Source organism: Chenopodium album, chromosome 23 (genome assembly GCF_948465745.1).
Source record: "Chenopodium album chromosome 23, dcCheAlbu1.1, whole genome shotgun sequence".
Taxonomy (NCBI): Eukaryota; Viridiplantae; Streptophyta; class Magnoliopsida; order Caryophyllales; family Amaranthaceae; genus Chenopodium; species Chenopodium album.
The window spans coordinates 26,202,545-26,224,736 of record NC_137856.1 but is presented as its reverse complement, the minus strand read 5'-3'; the positions used below and the strand labels follow the sequence as shown (position 1 = coordinate 26,224,736).

Genomic DNA, 22,192 nt, shown 5'->3' with positions numbered 1-22,192 from the left:
ATTTGCTACAGAAGTTAACATAAAGTTATTAAAGTCCAAGAATGTTTGAAAATTTTTACTACTTGTATTTAAAAGCTTTTTATAAATTGAAAATAAAGAAAGGATTTTTGGCCAATCTATCTATCTAGCTCTTCTTTTGCAGAGGATCAAGAATGTAATGTAATATCTTGTGATGTGAATGTGTATGTGAGTGTGATGTGTTACACTTTTCATTTTTATTATTTATTTATTTATTTATTTTTAATGACAGGACAAACAAATACAAGTAGAAGCTTTTTTGTGTTCATGAATTTTCTTCAATAATACTCTTCCCATTCTTAATTTCTTATTCATATACCCTTTTCATTTTTTATACATTTTGATTTTAATGTTATCTTTTGATATAAAAGAGTCGTAGGGACAATGATTTTGACGGGATTTAATTTTATATTTGATATATATACTGTGTTCACAATGTTTTAACCAACTAAACTAGATGACTTACACGAATTGAATAATGACAATAGGTAGTTACAGAGTACAGTTGGGCTTTTCTATTATTGAGTTGATTAGGTTTTTAAAGGCTAAGATAAAAATAAATCATTAGAAGATCATTTAAACACTAGAATATCTCATATGTTAGTACATAGATTAAAAACTCAACTAATCCAAACTATCAGTCTTTGCCATATAACCATTAGCTACATCCTACATGAGCATATCTGATCAACTGTCATTTGCCTCCTAATGATGAATACTTCAATTGTCGAAAATGTATGGATGCTTATGATCTACTCGCATCTTTCTATAAGCATTTACGAGCACAAGGTTTTAGCTAATTATGATGAAATAACATGATGAAAACAACGTCAACTGAACTTATTTTTACCCAACTAAAACAAGTGAAACAATTCACTTATAATTGAACGGGTCTAATTTATTTACAGTCATTTACCTCTCCAAACTAATATATACTCTTGGATGCCATCCATTATTCTTACTATTCAACTGGTTAACTCATAATATGATTTAGTCAAACTGGAATTTATACATTTATCCAAAACCAAAACATTTCACTGGTGTGTTTCCAGATTTGATAAAAAAAATTACCAGATCTATTTTCACATAATATAATGATGCTTTTGAAATTTTTTAGACCTACCTTTTATTTCTTTTATGATAAACAGTGTAAATTTTGGGTAAGGCATAATGCCGACACTATATATTAGAAGTTGCACTGACCTAATCTGTTAATCTCAAAGATTGGGTAATCATGCAAAATCCTATAGTAAAATAATCTCAAAATAACCCAATTAAGTTTGTTTTATTTTGCTTTTTTTTTAAAAAATCGAACTGTCATTATATGGACCACCTTGTTCAGTTTATAAAACCACTTGCAAATGTATTGTCACCATTGAACAAGCAAATAGTTGTTAAAATTGTAGAATCAATTATAAATACGTAATTAAATTTGTTTGTTGCTAACTTTCTAATTTTTGATGTACCACAATTGTGATTTATATCCATCATTTATACTTGGATATACTTTTGTTTTAAAATATATATTATTTGTCCTTACATTGTTAATTATTTGTCCTCCGATCCTTATTAGTTACAAAGAATTAATAGAGGTGATAAAAAAGCGGGCCAAGTCGGGTTGATGGTAAAAAAAAAAAACGTCTAGTTGGGTCCGACCGAGCTAAGTTTTGGACCGTAAATGCTTGCCCAAAACCCACAATGTTGGTGCAAGCCTTGCGAATTGCTGGCTAAAAAGTTCTGCTCAAAATTAGGAGAGTTTGGCAATCTAACACAATCAGGTTTAAGAATTACCAATATAACATTGAACATTTATCAAAATATGGCATGATACATGCATGAGGTTCGTGCATGATAAGGAACATTTAAGTGTTAAGGGTAAAAAGGGAGAGTAAAGGATCGGAATCTCTACTCCTAAAGATATATGGAAAACTTTTGTATACACCCGGTTTTCAGTAATTTACTGTACATCGGGTGCACTTCTGTCAAATTTAGTGTCATTTTTGTCAAATTTATCAATGAAGCATAAATAACTCTTATATATGTCGATTTTAGTGTAACTTTTGCGCATTTTATTGTCACTTTATAACGGATGTTCAGTAATTTACTGAAAATCCGTTTTATTTATAAGTTTGTGAAGAGGTATTCATATAGAGTAGGGTTTGCACTTATAACCTCAAAACAACAGGATGAGTTGCTGAGTTTCTCACCAGGCCATCTTCATCAAACAAGATTGATTTTGTATACTCCTTAATTATAATAGATTTATACTCCAATAACAACTATTATTAGTAGACAAATAGAATAATAATGGTAGATACAGATCAGATAGAAAGGTTATTATCAGGGGGTATGGCGTACCTTAGCACATACTCCATTAATTAGATTAATTTTTGAATACACGTGCACATGTCTCATAGTCTCATTACTCTCTTAATAATATATAATTAATGACTTAAACAGTAAATAATTACTACTTTGTAAAGCGTTCTTATTTCTTATGCTTGTAGCTAAATTCACCTAGGCAACAATATCATTAGTCATTACCAACTCATTCTTATCCTCTTGGCATGACTTTTTATTAAATTATTCTTAGAAAAATAGAAATTACATTAGTTTAATCCTTGTGCAATGCGTTAAATAATTATAATGACAATATAATTATATAAATAAATATAAAATATAATGAATCCATTCACTTGGTATTATAGCGTATTTACGCATGAAATATATTAAAATATTAAAAATATGTGAAAAAAATATTTATATATGTATTAGTTATAATGTGCAAGTTGATATTTTAGGAAGGCTCAAGTATAAAGTAATTAAGTAAAAGTCATAAATTTTTAGATACAAACCTTATTTTCATATAACAGTACAATATTTTATTTTATTTATTTATTTATTTATTTTTTAGTAATATTATTTGAAGATCAAATTTATAGATATACGTTGCAAGTGTTAGTTCCTTTAGTTTCGTTAGCAGTATGTAATAGATGTTTTAGGTATTGAACTAGGTTAGTACCCGTGCGATGCACGATTCTATAAAGCCTATTTTTAATTTGTACAATTTAACAATAAATCGCTATTATACATGAATATAAATAATAATTATGTATATTTTGCAATTTTAAAATTTTTTGTTATAATCAAAATTATGATATAGTATATGTTCAATATTTTCTAGTAGTTCATAGTTCAATGTAGGAGGTCATTTATTAGTGTACTATTTTTTTTATTTTTTTTATTTTGAGGGCAATTAGTGTGCTATTTAAAATGGTTTCTTCCTACAATAAATTGATAGGTTTTATTTACAATGTAGAAGCTTCCAATATTTAAATTTAAAATTTGTTAAATATGATAGCTCAAGAAAAAAAAAATGACAACATCATTGCATTTAGGCGGGAAATTTTTTATTGAGAAAGCGACACATGGCCAATGGTGACATCAGCAATTTCTGTTTTAATAATAGTTAATAGATAACAAAACAATATTAATGAACGCAATAATAATTTAATTTTCCATCATTATTATTTAATAAGGTCAAGCTCAAAACCTATGGAAGATTCAGTTGCCTATAAATAATATCAAATTATATTTTATTTAGACTATTTTCAACTTCTCACCATTTCCGCTTTGAGACAGTGAAATCAATTAGACAACAGATTATATTGTTATGTTGGTTATCACATACATATTCATAAGGACATATATCGATCATTTTATAGATAGTAAACTTTCGTATAACTTTTTTTTTTTTTTGGTGCAAATGAGGGTTGGAGGCCATTTATTGAAAATAAAAAACACAACCAAATCAAGCTACAAGACGTGGCCAAGCCACACCAATAGCATCCTCCCTTAGAAGATTATTTATTTCGACCGGAGGAGTATCGAAATAAATAACCCTCTCATCTTGGATGACCCCCATATTGGCAAGTCGATCCGCCACCTTATTTCCCTCCCTAAAACAATGAGAAAAACTAATCGAAAAATTAGAAAAAGTAATTAATCTATGGCAAGAAGTGAGAATATGAGTGTATTCTCCTCCTTGAACAGCACCCTTGCTGAGAGCCTCGATACACGCCTTGTTGTCCATCTGCAAAACAAGCTTAGTTAATCCCATTTTACTTGCCATCTGTAGTCCTATTTCAGCTTGGAGAGAATTAATTAATTTATAAAATCTAATGATTTTTGGAAGAGAAAAATAATTTTGTGATTTTTTAGATTATAATTTTATTTTATTTTATTTTATTTTTTTTTTTAAAAGAAAGGAAGCTTAGTCACTTAGTCAAAAAGTAGGTACAGCATGGGTTAGATTGCTTAAAGAGTGAAAGTTGCTCTGAAAAATTTTCAACATTCAGGCATCATTAATCATTATGTCACTAATAAATCACTCTTTACTTAGCTTTCTTTTGCTGCTTCTATAATTGCTACTGCTTTATTTAATTAATTTTCTCTCATACTTAAATTAATTATAGTATTAGTACATATGTACTAGTTATTCGAAGATGCAGTTCAGCTACTAGAGGTAATTAACTGAAGGGTAAAACAAGATAACAAAAAGAAATTATTGTAAATAAATTAAATACAGTGGCATGCAGTAATATCTTTTGTTTTGTTTTCTTGAAAATATTAGTTGCAGTCTTATTATGAGTTCTCTTTCACATAAAAGCTGCTTTAATATATGATGAAATCTGAATTGGTCTCAGAATGTTTGAAACAGTGTTGAATACCATACATTAATGTAATAATTTCTGTTACCCAGTATGGCCATGTCTTTTACTTCCTCCCTTTTTATTGGTTGACGCCTTTCTATTATCACACTTGTCAACACATGTTTTATACGGAAATATAATTATTATCTCTAATTACAAACATTGTAAAATTACAAAAATTGGATATTAATAAAATATATATACATCGAGACAATTTAAACAAGACCCCACATGACTATATTTTATCATGTCTATAAATCACAAAAGCAAGTCAAAGTGTAGTGTGAATAGTGTAAAAGTCAAATGGTGTTTTTTTTTTTTGAAACACAAACGATGTTAACTAATAAAAAACGAGGAAGTATATATTAGAGTTGATTTGTTATGTTCTGCTGAAATCTTCTCCGCTATGCTCTGCTGAAATTTGCTATGCTTTGCTATGCTTCAATAGATGCTCAAAAGAATAAGGTCTATATATGTTACATGTTTTGAATTTACATATTATTCACATAAATTACTTTGACTTTATTGTGATTTATACTTAAGAAAAACAAAGTTAATCTGTTAATGTGACATGTTTATACTTGTCTTGAATAATAGTTTTTAAATAAAAACTTTAAAATTACTTTTAATTATTAACTAATGATGATATCATAAATTTAAAATCATACATTGACTCGAATCGAATGTGACCTACACCCGAAAGGATGTACGACTCAAAATAACCTAAATCAAAAGTGACCCAACTCGAACCTGAACTTGATGTGAAGGTTATTGACCCAACATTACTGAACCTGATTTGATCCAAGACTTGATTTGATCCGACCCGAACCCGACTTTAATACTTGAATTGACAAAGTATATGCGTTGATGAGCATAGCTAACCACAATCACACTAATCATAAAAATGCCTCCTAGTTGCACTTAATTAAGGAGTGCCAAAAGTCTTTCGAATCTCATTAGTGTTACCTAGGGCTGGCAATCCCTGACCCGACCTGACAACTCGACCCGACGTTACTGAGAGAAACTCGAACCCAACCCGACCCGAACCAAACAACCTGAATTTAACCCGATTTGACCAACATTTCATATATCGTAATAATATTAAGTTTTAAACTATTTTTGATAGTTTCTAAGCACAACCCGAAATTGACCTGAAATCTGACCCCGAACCCGACCCGCTGACCCGAATTGCCACCCCTACTCCCCTAGTGTTACCTCTCTTCCACCCTACTCAACAAAAATAGAGAAATACAACAAAAATAGCAAAAACATGATAAAATTATGGGAAATGCTCTTTGATAACATTATACTTTTTAATTTTCTCAGTGGTGAATTGTGAAAAATCTTATTATCTTTGGTAAAGTTGAAATTTTTATACTGTCATGAACTGCGCCGGAAATTCTTATGTTGGTCTGTGGGGACAGTTGTTGGCTCTTGATGCGTATTTCGTGACAATAAGCCCCTCCCTAAATTGTTTGGGGTCAGGGTATTACAAATGGTATCAGAGGAACCCTATCCCTTGGATATCCCCGGCGGGTACAACTCCAAAACCATCCCCGCCCACCCCCACTTGGATATCCATCCCCACTAAATACCTGCCTAATCCCCACCCAAGACCCACTGAATCTCCGTCTCTCAAATGCACAATCCTACATAATTAATACGGATTATAATATTAAAAAAACATTCTTAATATTACACACATTCTTGTTTATAATATAAGTGTAGTACAAAGTATTATAATTAATATTTTATTTCACATAATTATTTTATAAAATAGTTTAAAAGTATGTAGATGTGGGTATGAGGTGAGGATGGGGCGGGTACGAAGCGGGCGGGGCGGGTACAACTTAAAATCCACCCCCGCCCCATCACCCATAGCAGGTATGGTTTTTATCCTCATCCCCGCCCCAACACCCACCAAACCGAGACCTATCCCCGTCCCATTGGGGCGGGGATGGGGCGAGTTTCCTACTTGACCCGCCCCACTGACATCCCTAGCAATGAGGGCATTGTTGTTCTCGCATGGGGATGTATGTAATACCCCTCATGATTGCTTTAAAAAAGAGTTAATATGCTATTCATATCAACAAGATACATCTTTCTTTTAGGGAGCTAATATGTTAAGATACTCCATATTTAAGCGTGCTTGGTTGGGAGTAGTCTTGGGATGGGTGACCTCATGGGAAGTTTTATCGGGGTGCGCATGGGTGAGGATAAAATGCTCCGAAAGGATTTTGTGTTGGTCTGTAAGGACAATTGTTAACCCTTGATGCGCAAATCGTGACATTAGCCTCCCCTCCCCTGCCACGATCATCCCCACACTACCAGCACCCACTGTAACACCCCCAAATCTCCCTCTACGAATATACCAGTATAATAGGTATAATTATACCGTAGACTTAGCCTTGGGCGTATTACCGTCATGTGATTACGCAAAGCTACTCAAAATACTTAACTCAATAACAAAACTTGCAGCGGAAACTCAACTTTCTTTTATTAATACTTATAAAAATAGTAACATTGTTATGAGTACTCAAGATAAAGATGAGACCAACACCCCTAAACTAGGTGAAGCGAATCGCAAGACTCCTATATATGCTCATTCACGACTCCACCTGAAAATAGTCAACACTGCTTACCATTACGGTAAATAGGGTGAACCAAAACAAATAGAAAATATGGATTAGCAAATTATGCATTGTACAGTAAGTGCAAGATAATGTAAACTCAATTTATTAGCAAACAATTTCTTTTAATCCATTCCAATAATTTCAAACACATTATTCCAAAACCAACTCTTTTATTAAGAACCAATTTCTTTTAATCCAATTCCTCAGCCAAGTATGCACACCCCCCAAGCTAGTCTCCTTTATATTACAAGGTTATTTTTGAGGAAAGACCCGGTCATACAAAGTCTAAGGCCTTATCAATAAACCAAATCCGCATAGTATGATTACCAACATGCTTATAAAGCATTTATAATAATTATTCAATGGTATAAATCCTTTTAATATCCAATAATTCCAATATAATTCAAACTCTTTTTTTAATAATTCCACATACTTTCAAAATCAAAACCTTTTAAATAGTAACTTGAGAATAAAATCTCATATTGATAAATTTTCAAAATCAATAATTCTTCCTTGAAAAACCTTTTATTTAATTCAACAAACCTTTTAAAATCAAATCCTGTATTTAAACATGATAGGTAATTTAAACCATTCAAAACATGATTTAAGAATCAATCATTCAAAATACTTTTATTAGAACAAATATTAAAATCAATACCTCCAAACATAATTTATTTCAAAATCATAATTCAAATCAATTTAATTCAATCACCAATCAAATCATGTAAAACATGTTATTCAAACCAATCACTTTCAAAGGTATTTATTAGCCACCTAAACGTACCTTGATTATTCTTGCTAGCAAAACCACACACAAAAAAAAAAAAAAAAAAAAAAAAAAAAAAAAAAACCCTCAAGAACCTTGATTTCGAATATCAATCAACACTTCACACTTTCAAAGTTTAATCACGAATACACCTTGCAAATAACATAACCATAAGGATATCACAACATAAACTCAACTCTAATGTGCATGGACTATAAAACTCTTTTAAAATAATACTTTAATATAAATTTATAGCTTTGAAATAGGTATTTGTATTTGTGAAAACTAACCATGAATAAGATAAAGGAATAGGATTAAAGAGAATTGAATTTTCGTTGGCTAGGAAAGAATAGGCAGAACTTACAGAGGCCATAACTCCTTCTATATGAATCCGAATAGGGTGATTCTTGAGCCTAACCTCAAGCATTTTTTGAGAGGAACAATCTTCTGTAACGTCAGTACCCCAAAAACTGACCAGAGGTGCTCGAAAACTGGCTTCAAAGATAAATGGGATGATTTGTCTAAAAAGAGGAGAAGAAAAGTATGAAAAGGTTTAAGAAAAAGAAAAATAAGAGCGAAGAAGAGAATCGCCAAGGAGCAATTGGCGGATATTTTACTAAGGCGCTTGGAAAGACTCAGTTTGATCACCTTATTTCCAAGTTGGGTATTTTCGATTCTCATGCTCCAACTTGGGGGGGGGGGGATATTGAGAATACATTAGGATATATTTTAGGAAATATTTGTTAGTATCTCTTGAGGCTAGTTAATATCTTTTTCTTAATTTCCTATTTTCCTAATCCTATCAAATTAGGGTTAACTTGTATTTTATATATTGAGGTTGAAGCCATCAATGAGAGTCAAGCCATTTTATTCTATTTCTCTCTAATTTGTCAGTTTTTGGTGTGAATAATATGAGAGGTAGGAAGTGATATTAATAGGATCATGAATGATGAAATTATGGTAGGAGAATGTAGGAAGAATTATGGTAAAGAGAATTAAGGAATTACTTGGATAAGAGAGTTAAAGAATTATTGAAAGTTTAATATTAAGGTGATTAAAAATAATAGAATTAAGGAAAATGTGTTGTCATGAAAAATAATATGCCAAAAGAGATTATTTGGGGAATAATCAAGGATGAAATAAGGTAGGGAAATAAAATTATCAAATATTTGTGAGATGGAAAATAAAATTAAGGAAAATAAGAGATATTAAGGAGATAATTAAATACAATTTACCAAAATAAATCACCCAAAAATCCATCATAGTGGCCAGAAATTTAAGCTTTCCTAAGCTCATATTTTTGGACCTCCGTTAGATATTTAGGAAATTAATTTGCTAGTTTTAAGGAATTAAAATTAATTGTGTAAATAAAATATATTGTATAAAATAATTAATTAAGAAAACACCAATTATTAACTAAATAAATTCACTAAGAAAATCAGATTTTCTACACTTAGAAAATCCAAAAATATAGCGTATTATTTAGGAAATTCGGACCTCCTAATTAAATAATTGAAATATAATTTTTGATTAGTTAAAATATCCGAAATATATATAAATAATTTGGTTTTTAAAATAAAATAATGGATAATAAATCTTATCCAAAATTCGAAAATAATAATTGAGATTTAAAATAATTTTGGCGTTAAAATTCAATTATCATTTTGGCTCCAAAATCCAAATAGTAAAATAAATTACTAAAATACCATTTTTTAGAGAATACTAATTAATTAATCAATTAGAGATACGTTTCAAAAATACAGGGTATTACACTCACCAACCATCAGAAATGTCTTCCACCCCACCAGAACCATCATCCGACCAACTAGAACCTCTAGCCGACCCACCAGAACCACCGGCCGTCCCCACTAACAACCAAAATCCACCTCACCCCAACCCGCATCTACCATTAATTAGCCCTTATCACTTGCCGGCAGCCCCCATTTGGTAGCGCTCCCCTCCCCTCCTTCCCATCGATGACCCCTCTCCACCCTTCCCCTTTCCGTGAATCGAGCCCATCCGCTTCCTCCACCCAACCGGAGCAAAAACCCCTGCAACTTGAATTACCTAAATTCAAACTCCTTCGCTAATTTCAAATGCTAATTTCTCTAGAAAAGTATCATCTTTAACACGAATCGAACATCAAAATGGTGAATTTCAAAAATTAATACTGAACTAATCTAACCCTTTCATGTCGAAAAACCCTAATTTTTGCATTTTGAAGTTCGAAATGCCGTCGGTTGAAGCTTTAATTTAGGCCACAATTAGGTTATGGCGACCTCGAATTTCTGTAAAAATGGTGGACGAATGGTGAGTGGTCACTAGTGGGGGGTCGGGCTAGGGTCGGCTGGAAGGGGTGGTCAAAGAGTCGGCAGGGAAAGGTTAGCCAACACCGGCATTGAAGGGAGTGGGAGCGGCCAGGCTGGGCTAGTGGGGGGGGGGGGGTTATTATCTTTTATAAAAAAATTATTTGATTATTATAAAACTGTTAGTTATTTTAATTTAAAATGTTATTCTCTTTGGTAACCAAAAATTTAAGTTTACCAAAAATAATAATTTTGTTTTCAATTTACTATTGAGAAAAAAAAAAAAAAAAATTGGGTATTACTGATCAAGAGCTAGAATTTTCCTAAAATCATTAGCCTGCAAGTGGATTAAAATAAAGACTCGAATGGATCGGAAATGTTGGTGAATTATTCATAGGTGAGAAGAAGAAAGTAGGACTTTATTTAAAAACCCAAATGGTCCAAAATAATAGGTAAAAGGGAGGGGGCTTAAAATTTGAATGTAAACTAGTCGTTGGAGCACGCGCGTTGCGCGTGCCCCCCCCCCCCCCCCCCCCCCGATGGCAAGATAAGTACAATTCGTGGTTGTGTTCTTTTTTTGTGATATTCGCGGTTGTGTTCGGGTTTTGTAATAGCAAGGATACATGAATTTGTAAGTAGTAATAAGTAGTGAAAAATTTTCTATGAACATATATCTATGAATAAACAATTATTAAAAGTGAGGTAATCTAGAACGGCATTATATATTTTAAAACGCAATACAATTTCTTATTACTTAAAAAAATTTCGAATAGCTTTGTATTAAAATGATTGTGATAATAATGAGTAGTAATAAAAAAAAATGCAATATTAAAGGTTAAGGTTATGTAAAATGGATTAAACGTAAAAGATATGAAAGAATTGTATTGTTGTTAGTGAGACTCTTTAAGATAAAAAAAATTTCGAGTGACTATGTGTATAATGTTGTTTTTCTATTGAAAACTGTAGCTAGTACTAAAGTTTATAATCGATCCCCCCGACCCTTTTATCTTTCTTGGCTTCTCTCTCTCTTTCTCCCTCTCTCACTCACTCTCTCTCTCTATCACTCTATCTATTTCTCTCTCTTTCTCTTCCGACCCTTGTTTCTTTTTCGACCCTTGTCTTTCTTTCTTTCTTTCTCTTCCTACCCCTTGTTCTCTCTCTCTTCTCTCGACCCTTTTTCCTCTCCTTTTATTCTCTTTCCCAAAACCTTTCCTCTCCTAGCATGCTCTAGCTCTTCTCTCTTAGTCTGCCCTCTCTCTTCCAGTCGTTCTCTCCACTCCTACCAAGGTCCCTCCTCTCTTAGGATGCTCTCTCCTCTCTTAGCACTTAATTGCACTTATTGAATGACTCTCTCTCTCTCTCTCTTTTCCATACCTCCTCTCTTAGCCTACCCCCCCCCCCTCTCTCTCTCTCTCCCCTCTCTCTCTTCCAGCCGTTCTCTTCACTCCTAGCAAGGCCTCTCCTCTCCTAGGATGCGCTCTCCTCTTTTAGCACAAATTTGCACTTATTGAGTGACCGTCTCTCTCTCTCTCTCTCCCGTGCCCCCCTCCCCGACGGCAAGATAAATAAAATTCGTGGTTAAGTTGTGTTTGGTTTTTGTGATATTCGTGGCTATATTCGGGTTTTGTAATAGCAAGTAGTAACAAGGAGTAGTGATAAAGTTGCTATGGAGAAATATCTATGGAAAAACAATTTTAATAAGTAAAGTTATCTAGAATTTGGTAGTTAATTAAATATGTATCTCTAAAGTATTAAGTAGAGTATAACTACTCACTCGTTTTCTACAAAGTGTCTTAATAGTTTCGAACAGTAGAGTAAATTGGAAATGAGTGGAAAAAGAGGATAATTTGAAAAGGGTGGTAAGAAGCAAGTGATAGAGGAACAAGTCCAACCTTTTCATTTCTTTGTTGCCCTATATTGTCATTCTCTCTTTTTCCTTTTCTTTTCCCCTTGCCTTGTCTTAATTATTATTTTTCTATGGATTTGAAAGGTATTGGTCGACTTGCTCCTCTCTCACTCATTCCTTCTTTTATTGACCTAAACTTTTTCTCTCACTCTTGTTTCCTAATCTTTCTTGTCCTTGTTCCATCCTCTAAAAGGTTGTGAAAATTAATAGGTTGTATTTGCTCCCTCCCCCTTAGCCTTACTCTCCCCCTGGCCCTTCTATCTCACCCGACTTCACTTTATCCCGTTCATTCTTTTAGCCCCCCCCTCTTTTTATCAGTTTCACTTTATCTCTTACTATTTTTATCGATATATTTGTCTCTCTTCTAATCCCCGTCTATTTCTCTTTCCTGACCCTCCTTCTCTCACTCTCATCCTCTATCTCTTAAGTTCTTTCTAGCTCTTCGTTCTCTCTCTCTTTCTCTTCTCTCGGCTCCTCTCTCCCTGACCTTTTTTCTCTCATGCTCTCTCTTTCCTCTCTCTTGACCTTCCAACTCTCAAAGCATCTTCCTTTCACACATTCCCCTTCTTTCTCTCTCAACTTCTCTCTCCCTCCCTCCCTCCCTCCCTCTCTCAACGCATTGTTCTTCTTCTCATCCCCTTTGCTCTCTCTCTCCCTCTCTCCTATGCTTCAATTCCCCCATCTCTTTTTCTAAAGGTATCTATTACTATGGTTGTATAAACATAATTAAAAACACTTACTTATATTTTAATCTAGTATAACGTTGAAATTTTCATTATAAAAGGTGTTTTTGATTAATTGAGTTCCTCATAATTGTCACGAATCCATGTAGGGTTAATCACAACATTTTTTTTATGAAAGGAGTTTGTTGAGATCTAATTGTTGAAATCTTCTTCTAGCTTCTTGCTTACTCTGTATCTGCTTCCTTTCAGGTTTATGATTTCTCTAATTAGGATTCCTACTTCTATTCAGTTTTATGATTTCTCTAATTAATATTTTTCTCATTTTTAGAAAAATTTCCTACTTTCTTAAAGCCAATTTTAAACTTATATTTATGAATTTATCACCCTTACCTTCCCTCTAACTCTTAATGTATAGAACAATTTATGGTATGCGCCAATTTTTCACATGCAAATTAAAGTTTTTTTGGTTAATTTTATGTCAATTTTGACTAAAACGTAAACTCTTGACGGCGAATATGATTCCCAAAATCTTTACCGAATAACTTATTCGACATTTAACCAAAATGATTTTTGGACACATAAATTGAGAGAGAATTAATAATCGAGAAATACATAGAGCACACCATCACATTAGATCATCCAAAGCTTTAAAAACCCCTAATTATTTCTCATAAGTTTTAAAAAAAATCATCCATTTAATTTGAAGAAAAAAGCAATAATTTTAAAAACCCTCATGGTCATTATTTATTTAAAATAGAGATGTATTCCATGGTTAGATTACTCAACATTTAACACCCCCCAAGTAGTTAGCAAAACATTTAAATTTAGAAACTGTGACACTAATTTAAAATCAACAAAATTTTTTGAGTTACAATTATGAGTTCTTTAATGACTCAATATTCTTGATAATCTGGCAAGGGAGCTTAAATAGAACACATCTTACAAATCTGATCTAGATTAGCACTATCTATTGCTTGTATCTTGGATGTTTTCCAGCTCTCGACATCTCTGCAGCAATGTTTCCTGACCTGTAAAAATGTAGCATACCATACACTTCATCAAAAATTGCATTCCGGTAATCAAAAAAATAAAACAAACATGCCATACATTTCAGTCATTACTCAATAATCGGCTAATCAGGACACCATCTACCAATAAGCTGTATTTTAGTATTACCTCTATTATGCTGCCCGACAATCAATAAAAGAATAAGTTGTAATAATTGTCACTAAGGCAACTATTTCTATCCTTATTAGTTACCTAATTGGTTTGGCAAATAGACAATTTCTAGAAGAAATGGCAATGTATGTCATAACAAAGCTTGAGCATATTTAAAACCTAACAATTGTTAGATTGAAAGTTAAAATTCTAATAGCTATTCCTACACCATTAATGTACACTTCTTTCCAAGCTATACATCATTACATCCCATGATCTCGTCTTAGCAGTACAATATCCCAGGTCCCCCACTCTAAAATTACAAAGTAATATTATTTAATCATGTTTCAATCCATTTCATGGTAGTCCTGCAATCCAGCATTAAACTTTGACAAATAAACTCTGACATAAAAGTATCTATATTTTTTTAAAAGCTATTCTCTACTTATTCTGCACCATTTACAAAGCTAACTGCAATATGATACACACCCCAAGGTAAGTAATGAAAAAAATGGCTAGGTCCCCGGTAAAAAGTTCTGAAACTCCTATCCTAAAACCCACTTTAACAAATCAACAAAAGGTCTTATCAAATTTCTTCAATTGTCAAAACTTACTATCACTCTTACATACAGTACTTGCTTCTGAGTTTGATCTCCCAGAAATCTGGACATATTTCCAGAATGCTTTTATTATTACAACTAACTCAAAGCATTAACAAATAAATCATCACCATGTAGAATACTTTGCATCTCGTATCAATGTATCAACTCCAAAATATTATAGATTTCAGAATGATACCATGTTTTTAAGAGTTATGGACAATTAGATATGAATCAGGTCCCACTTTAAAAGGGAATAACAGTTGCAACTCTTATAAGGTAATATACAAAACAATAGGAGGGCTTACCACTTAACTCCCTCAGGAGTTGCTATTGCAATATCTAAATTCTGAGCTGAGAAAACAGGAACACCATCAACTGTCCCCTGCCAGTTTCCTTACTTCCCTTTAGAAGCTTGCTAGCTGCTTTCACCTGTAAGAAGAAAGATTATCAAGGAAAGTTTTCACAGAACTTCTCCTGAGTTAACCCACTATTCATTCAGCATCATTATTCTGGAATGCCAATGATGCCTCCATCCCAAGCATACTCAAGAACAAGGCATATAGGATGTGCAGAAGAAACACGAAGAAGCAACAATTTAGCAAGAGCTGCCAGAAAAAGAGTGTAAGCTTGATGCCTACATCATACAAAATCAAGAAGTTAGTCTTCTAGGATCAACTTGCTTCAAAGTTCCCATTCATTTATTTGTGAATTCAGGAATGATCGAAATAGAAGCTCGAGAAGGAATACTAAAACCTAGTTCACTCGCTTTTCTATTTATAGTACCAAAGCCTAAATGTTCAGATATTTGTAAGTCAATAAAATCTTTCTTTAAAGCTTAATAAGGATACTTATAAAAAAATAGTTAAATTCATACAAGTACCAAAAAAAAAAAAATCCTGCAAAAATCCATTAAAGCAAGAAGTCACTCACAGATACTTATTATGAGGTTCAGAGCTCCAAAAGTAATTGAGCAGAGTGCTTGAGAACTTCTCTGAGATTGTCTTCCTCACGATCTTCTCCTCTTTTCCCCCTGGAACTCAACAAAGCAGGGCGAGCGAGTGAGAACTACAACAACTTTAGAGTTACTACAACTCAATTGTTGTATCAGGGCTAGCTGACAGATTCGAACAACTGCATAAAGGATTTAAAAACCATTTGCATATAACCTATCCAAAATCCTACAAGTACAACAATCAAATAGATTAAGTCCCTCCCAAATCCCAAATTCTATGACAGTATGCCTTAATCCTACACCTTTTTCTTGTAGCTTACAATCCTATTAAGCGAATAGAAGCCAAATTTAGCAATCCAACATCTATTGAATCTTTATAGATAATGTTAATCAGTATAGATAAAGGTCACTGAATGAGTATATATAGAGCTGAGTTCCATCTCGATCTCTGACCATAAAGGTGCACACATTAAAATATGTAAGAGAAGATGGACTAAAATAGAGTTGCCAACCAAATTACTTGATTTTCACAAAGTATGCAGTTAAGCATAGTCTCTTACCTAGGCTGCATGTTGGGATCTGCAACAGGAAATCTCTCCCCAACAGCTGGTAAAGGGTAGCAATCCAGAGTGGAAGGTAATGCAGGATCTATTTCCTCACTCAACTTCTCCAGCTGCTCATCTGTAAAGAGTTATCTCAAGACAGCCCCTCCTTTGTTCGAAGCTCCTCCAACAAGCCACATATCATCAAGCTGATGGCTGTACACTCCAAATCGCGCATCATCAACCCTGCTTTTACTTAGTAGTTTTATTGCAAGGGTTGAACCCAAAGATGTTACCTAGAAACAGTTAGTTAACAAAAGTTATTTGGATTAGTCTCAAATGCAAGTTAGGACTACATATTGACTCAAGGCAGAGGAATTTTAACCCCCCAAGCTTTGCAGTAAAGAACCTGCAGCTGAGTGATGATTCTCTAAAGACAAGATTAACATTGACATTATAAGGGAAACAACGGTGATGACAATTATATGTTAAATGCAAGTCTCACCGCCTTTCCTGGTTCTGTGGCACGAGCTGCAAGAAACGCGGCAATGCTATCAGTTGTTCCAGCACAAACAGTGCAATCCTCAGAGAAACCTGTCAAGCATTTTAATGATTATATGACATGTCAATATAAGTCATATATTACACAAAACTTGACAAAATTATCTTTAATTTCTATCCTCGTATTGACTGGTGATAAGAGCTATTGTCGACTTGTTACTGCCCTGCAGAAAATACAGCCATTGGCTCATTCACAAACAAGGCTACAACTTAGATATAACTCAGAGCCCCTATTAAAATCAAGCATGAAATGCGTACTCAACTCAGATCACATCAAACTCAAAGGTAGAAGGATGTATGCATCTTACAGCATACATAACTTGATTGTATAGAGAATCCTCATAACAGAATAAAAATCAATACCTAATCTTTTTCTGACATCCTCTTTGACATTTGCTATTGCAGATCCTGGAGCTACAATAGAAGGTAAAATACTCGAGTAAGGTTGTGAAAGTAGCCAAGGTGGATAGGCATCCGTCTCAGGGTCAAATCCAACCTACATACACACAGATTCCATCAATAAAACACTCCCTATTAAATCAAAGTTTCAGTGAAATGAGAAACATATGATCAACCGGGAAGCAAAGTACCTTCAAAGCATTGTTGTAGTCCGAGATGCCTAATTTTCCATGAAGCAGCTAAAGTAACCAATCTGCTTGATGCAATAATGCAGCAGAATCCTTGTTCTAGCTATCAGAATGCCACCAAGAAATCAGCTTGCACAGCGTAGAGGAGCCAGTACAGACTGTGTGATTTGGGGGAGCTATGGACTTAACTGCTGGTAAAGCATCCGGGCAACTCTCATTATACAAAATAGGCCTACATAATGGCTCCCCTGTAGAGCTACATCCACAAGTCTAAATGCTACAAATTCATATACCACTATAACAAGTAATATAAAACTACTTCCTCTGTCCCTAAATAATAACAAGCTAAGCCACGTGGTGACATGATCCACATTTGATTGCGAGTCAATCTAAGGAGATCGAGTCTCCACCACATCATACATCACTCTTACAAAAGAACACAAATTAGTAAATTTCAAACCGAATTTAACAATAATGGTGCAAATAAAACCTAATTTAAGCATTACCTAAAATTCTTGAACAACAAAACACTTCATCAATGTGTAAAATTACCACTCAAAACTCTCACCAATTTATTTACCAATTTACTAAAAACACTTCAGATTTGACAAAAAAAAAAAAAAAAAAAAAAAAAAAAAAAAAAAAAAAGCCTAACATCAACTGAGCTTGTTTCTCAATCAATCAAATTAAAATTCCATCAATTCCACAAAACACAAACAACCATCAACAATAACACACAAATCACAGCACAGATCATAAATAAATCATTACATTCTAGAAATTAAATAAATAAATTAAAAACAAATTGACCATGCAATAATATCTGAGTTTCTTCACCTCAAACTCGAATCCACCAAACCTTGCTCCGTCTTACTCCTTCCGCCTATTTTAGAAGAAAAAAAACAGAGAAACTGGAGGATGAGAAAAAAAAAAAAAGGAAAATAGAGGAGAAATAAACAAAACAAAACCAAAAAAACACAGACATTCATATTAAAGGTTAGATGAAAATGGAATCAATTAGAACAAGAAAGAGAAAGGGGAGATAGAATTGTACCTGGAGATCAACAATTCTGTTACAAATCAGACAATAATGCTACTAACAATATAAAAAATCGACCCAAAAAACATAAATCACTCAAATTCAACCCAAAAAAAAACCACCACACAATCGAAGAGGGCACTAAAATTCAACCCAAAAAACGAAATTAAATAGAACGAATAAACCCATTAAAAATCGAAAAACAATCGAACAAATAAACCCAAAAACCGACCCGAAGCAAAAGAACTTGTGTCCTCTGAGTTCGAGCCACCACTTGCAACCGCATTAGCCTTCACGGGACCCCCACGACCTGCCGAAGGCTGCCCCCCCCCCCCCCCGGACTGCCAGCAGTCCCTTCCGGCCAGCCATATTTATCATAGCAACGGTTCTCTTCATGCCCCCCTTTTTTTACAGAAACTGCAGATTTTATCGGACCAACACTTGGTGGTCTCGTGTCCCACCTTCTTGCACTTCTCACATACCAGAACCTGCTGCCTATCTGAACCACCACGCCCCCTCCCTGCACAGTACGTACAGCAAAACCCAGCGCCGGGGGAGGCTCCTCTTTGAGACGATTAATGCCTCGTACTTTCTCATTTTGGGAAACCTGTAGATCAAAACCAGGTGAATATACATACATTCATCAATTTAAAATCAGCAACATCAACATTTATTTTTAAAGTCAAAGGCCAATTGAAAATATGGAATTTCAACCAAATTCCCAAAACCCATAATTTTAAGTTGTCATTTTACTGCTAAAAAAATCCTAAAATTGCTAATTTCATAAAATCAAAACCTAGGTCTTTGTGAACTAACCCCATCCTTTCAGAATAAATCGTAATTAACCTTAGATTACATAATCTCAAAATTAAAACCCATTAATTAATTACAATAATGATAGAATGAAAAGGGTGGAGCGTACTTCTTCAAAGGTCTCGCCTTTAGCTCTCAACAAAACAAGAAAAGCGCTAATTAGAGATTCATTTTGGGTTATTGAGCAAGAAATTTACTCTGAACAATATGCAGTAAGGTGTCAAAGTCCAAAATTCAGAGTGAAGCTTGACAAAATATGTGAATATCCTTCATGCCTTTGATAGAAAAAGGAAAGGAAAACAAAGAATCTATCATAATTGAAAAAAAACTTTGCTTTGTAAGCAAATCAATAAGTTGAATGCAACGGTTTAGGTGCTAATTCAGAAACAAGACGCACAACAACCAAGAACACCTAAAATCTTAACTCCAAATTCCAACCACGAGTGTAAAACCAAATAAACATCAGGTTAAGGCTTATTATCCAGCCACAAAAAACCCCTGATCAGTGAGCATATAGCCTAATAATATGTGTAACGTATACTAAGGAAAGGAAATAGCATCCACAATTGGATCAAACGATTACCAGAAGTTGACAAGGTTCACCAATCAGAGAACTCCCCAAACCATTCGTCAAAACAAAGCTCACCAACTCAGATTAACTATGAAATTGAGATTGCAGATTAAAACTTACAGCCTCTGTAGCACGTTGCTACCATGTTGAATAAGTTCGTAAAGATCAAAATCTGAAAAGCCATGCCTGCTCTCATCTTTAAAGAACAATTCCAGCTTCCTTAATTCGTTTAAAGCTCTCATAGCTTCCAAAACACATATAAAAAAATCAGAAAAATATTATTATGAACATCTGTAAAAAATCATAAAAGCAAGAAATTACTCACACGGTTCGATATACTTATGAGGAGAAGAAAGTTTAGAGTTTCGGAGCTCCGTAAGCATTTGAGCAGAGTACTTGAGAGCTTCTCTGAGATTATCCGAATCCTAAAATTGAATTTACAACCCAAATTAAACAAAATTAGAATGCTATAGAAAAGCGATTAATGCTATGTTAATTGTTGCTGCTGCTACATCATAACCACCTGTCACACTAATCATTTCCTCAGAGACAACACTTAATGCACATTAGTGCTATACAAAGAGGCAATTCGACTGTCAATTTCCATCGATTCAGGTAGCTACCATTTGCAACCTAATAAGTGAGCCAATTGACTTGGTGTAGAACCCCCCTTCTCCTTACAGTCACCATCCACCCCCACCTCCAAACCACCCCACCCCATCCTCCTTACAACCAACAAAGAAATACACTTAACACAGACCAAAAAGGTGGTCACCTACCCCAAAATTCTCATGTAAGCAGCCTAAAATTTCATACTCCATGACAAAGTCCACATAACTAATCCACTAAACCTTATTCATTCTCATGACTCAAGTTAATATCCAAGCCACCAAATATCATCCTTTTCACTAAAAGAAAAAAGAAAAAAAAACTAATCTCCATGTATAATTCTCAGAACAAAGGGGAAAAATTAACACACAAATTACGCAAAGAAGAATTAGCAACCCGCAAAAAAAAAAAGAAAAAAAAAACCCATTTCAAACATGCAATAGTAGAGAATTAGAGGAAATTACCTTGATAATTTGACACATTTAATCTTAAATCAAAGCAAACAAATGCTAACATAAGATCAAAGACGAACTCAATCACAGCAAGAAAGCAATAAAATCGTAGAGTTAAGGATTAGAGTTTGCGAACCTTGAGAACAAGGTCAGGTTTTCTTTGACGATGTAAAAAAACCTCATAATTTCCAGTTCGTACCAAACATTAATGTTGGGGGCAAGGGTGTTCATCCTGCACATAAAAGAAAACAGAGGAAGAACAACCAGAAATTCCATCAAAGTTCGAGAAATTCCATCAGCACTTCTTCATCAAGAAATAGTTCGATTTTCTAATCAAAATTTAGAAAATTAATTAAGAAGAATTACCTTCGATTCAATCGAAATTCAGATTATTAATTAAGAAGAATTACCAAAAAAAACATAGCACAAAAAAGGATTAGTGGACTTCTATAAAATTATAGCTATACCCTAGATTGTCAAATTGATATTAGATGCTTATAAAAAGGATAAAGATCTTACCCTAAAGAAGAACCGAAGCCCCATAATCATCATCGAATGGATGATCGGTGATTGCTGAAGGAGTCGAAGGTTTCTCTCTCTAGGTTTCTGGCAGAAAGCGAATGAAGTCGGTGAATGAGTTGAGGAAATGAGAAAGAGCAGCCAAGCTTCAACCCACCTTAGCTGGCAGTCAAAGGAAGCTAAGGCCTGAAGAAACAACTGTATTCTCCAATACAGATGGCAAGCAAATGCACAAAGCTAAGCAAGGGCAATTTCGGCAATTCATTAAATGTAGGGGTGTCTTTGTAATAGCACCACAAAGAACTGTTCATAAGAACAGTATTTTCTTTTGCATATTTTATAAGGTCTATATGTTGGATATTTTGTTTTGTACGAAGTATATGACTATTGGTAGTGGTGATGAGTTGATCAATGACAAAATTTATATGAACAAGTTGATTACCTCAATTGCAATAGAATTTAAATAGGTATATTTGGTGAAGAAAGGAGTCAGGTTTGATCCAAACAAATTTCAAGCTGTTTATATTCCAACAAAATTGAGTTTAAAGTCGCAAACATTTATTTTAATGTACCATTTTGGTGCAATTATAAGTCAATTTTTACACGCTTCTAACCCTTATTTACCAAATACGGCTAATGACTGGCTTTCACTATCTTTAGTGTTTTTGCCTTTTTCGAAAATTAAAAATTTCCGACCAGTAAATCCATAATGTAAATGTAAAGCCTACTAGAAAGGCGAATTTAAATATGGTGTTAGTGAGCT

The 22,192-nt window shown here is 33.7% G+C and overlaps 1 protein-coding gene and 2 long non-coding RNA genes across 3 annotated transcripts; all 3 read right to left on the bottom strand.

Moving 5' to 3' along the window:
* Positions 1-13,841: 13,841 nt before the first annotated feature.
* LOC145607220 (D-ribulose kinase-like) lies at positions 13,842-17,799 on the bottom strand. The gene is made up of 9 exons (XM_081662944.1): positions 17,769-17,799; positions 17,586-17,674; positions 17,430-17,477; positions 17,203-17,335; positions 16,784-16,872; positions 16,297-16,574; positions 15,715-15,915; positions 15,090-15,213; positions 13,842-14,052 (listed from the first exon to the last, which is right to left on the bottom strand). Exons 1-6 carry the CDS (start codon positions 17,797-17,799, stop codon positions 16,428-16,430), a joined length of 537 nt encoding a protein of 178 aa, XP_081519070.1. The 3' UTR covers positions 13,842-14,052; positions 15,090-15,213; positions 15,715-15,915; positions 16,297-16,427.
* A 250-nt stretch (positions 17,800-18,049) lies between these two features.
* LOC145608001 (uncharacterized) lies at positions 18,050-18,784 on the bottom strand. Its single transcript, XR_014105694.1, has 2 exons — positions 18,698-18,784; positions 18,050-18,309 (listed from the first exon to the last, which is right to left on the bottom strand). It is a non-coding gene; the product is annotated as an uncharacterized LOC145608001 (long non-coding RNA).
* A 439-nt stretch (positions 18,785-19,223) lies between these two features.
* Positions 19,224-21,574, bottom strand: LOC145608000 (uncharacterized). The gene is made up of 4 exons (XR_014105693.1): positions 21,430-21,574; positions 21,047-21,142; positions 20,175-20,274; positions 19,224-20,093 (listed from the first exon to the last, which is right to left on the bottom strand). It is a non-coding gene; the product is annotated as an uncharacterized LOC145608000 (long non-coding RNA).
* Between the last annotated feature and the right edge of the window lie 618 nt (positions 21,575-22,192).

Excerpts from the sequence above, each read along its gene's own strand:
- LOC145607220 (XM_081662944.1), bottom strand. The coding sequence starts at position 17,799 with ATGTGGATCATGTCACCACGTGGCTTAGCTT. Across the intron at positions 17,478-17,585 it reads TAGCTCCCCCAAATCACACA|CTGCTTCATGGAAAATTAGG; the intron begins GTCTGTACTGGC and ends TGGTTACTTTAG. Across the intron at positions 16,575-16,783 it reads CCACAGAACCAGGAAAGGCG|GTAACATCTTTGGGTTCAAC; the intron begins GTGAGACTTGCA and ends AACTGTTTCTAG.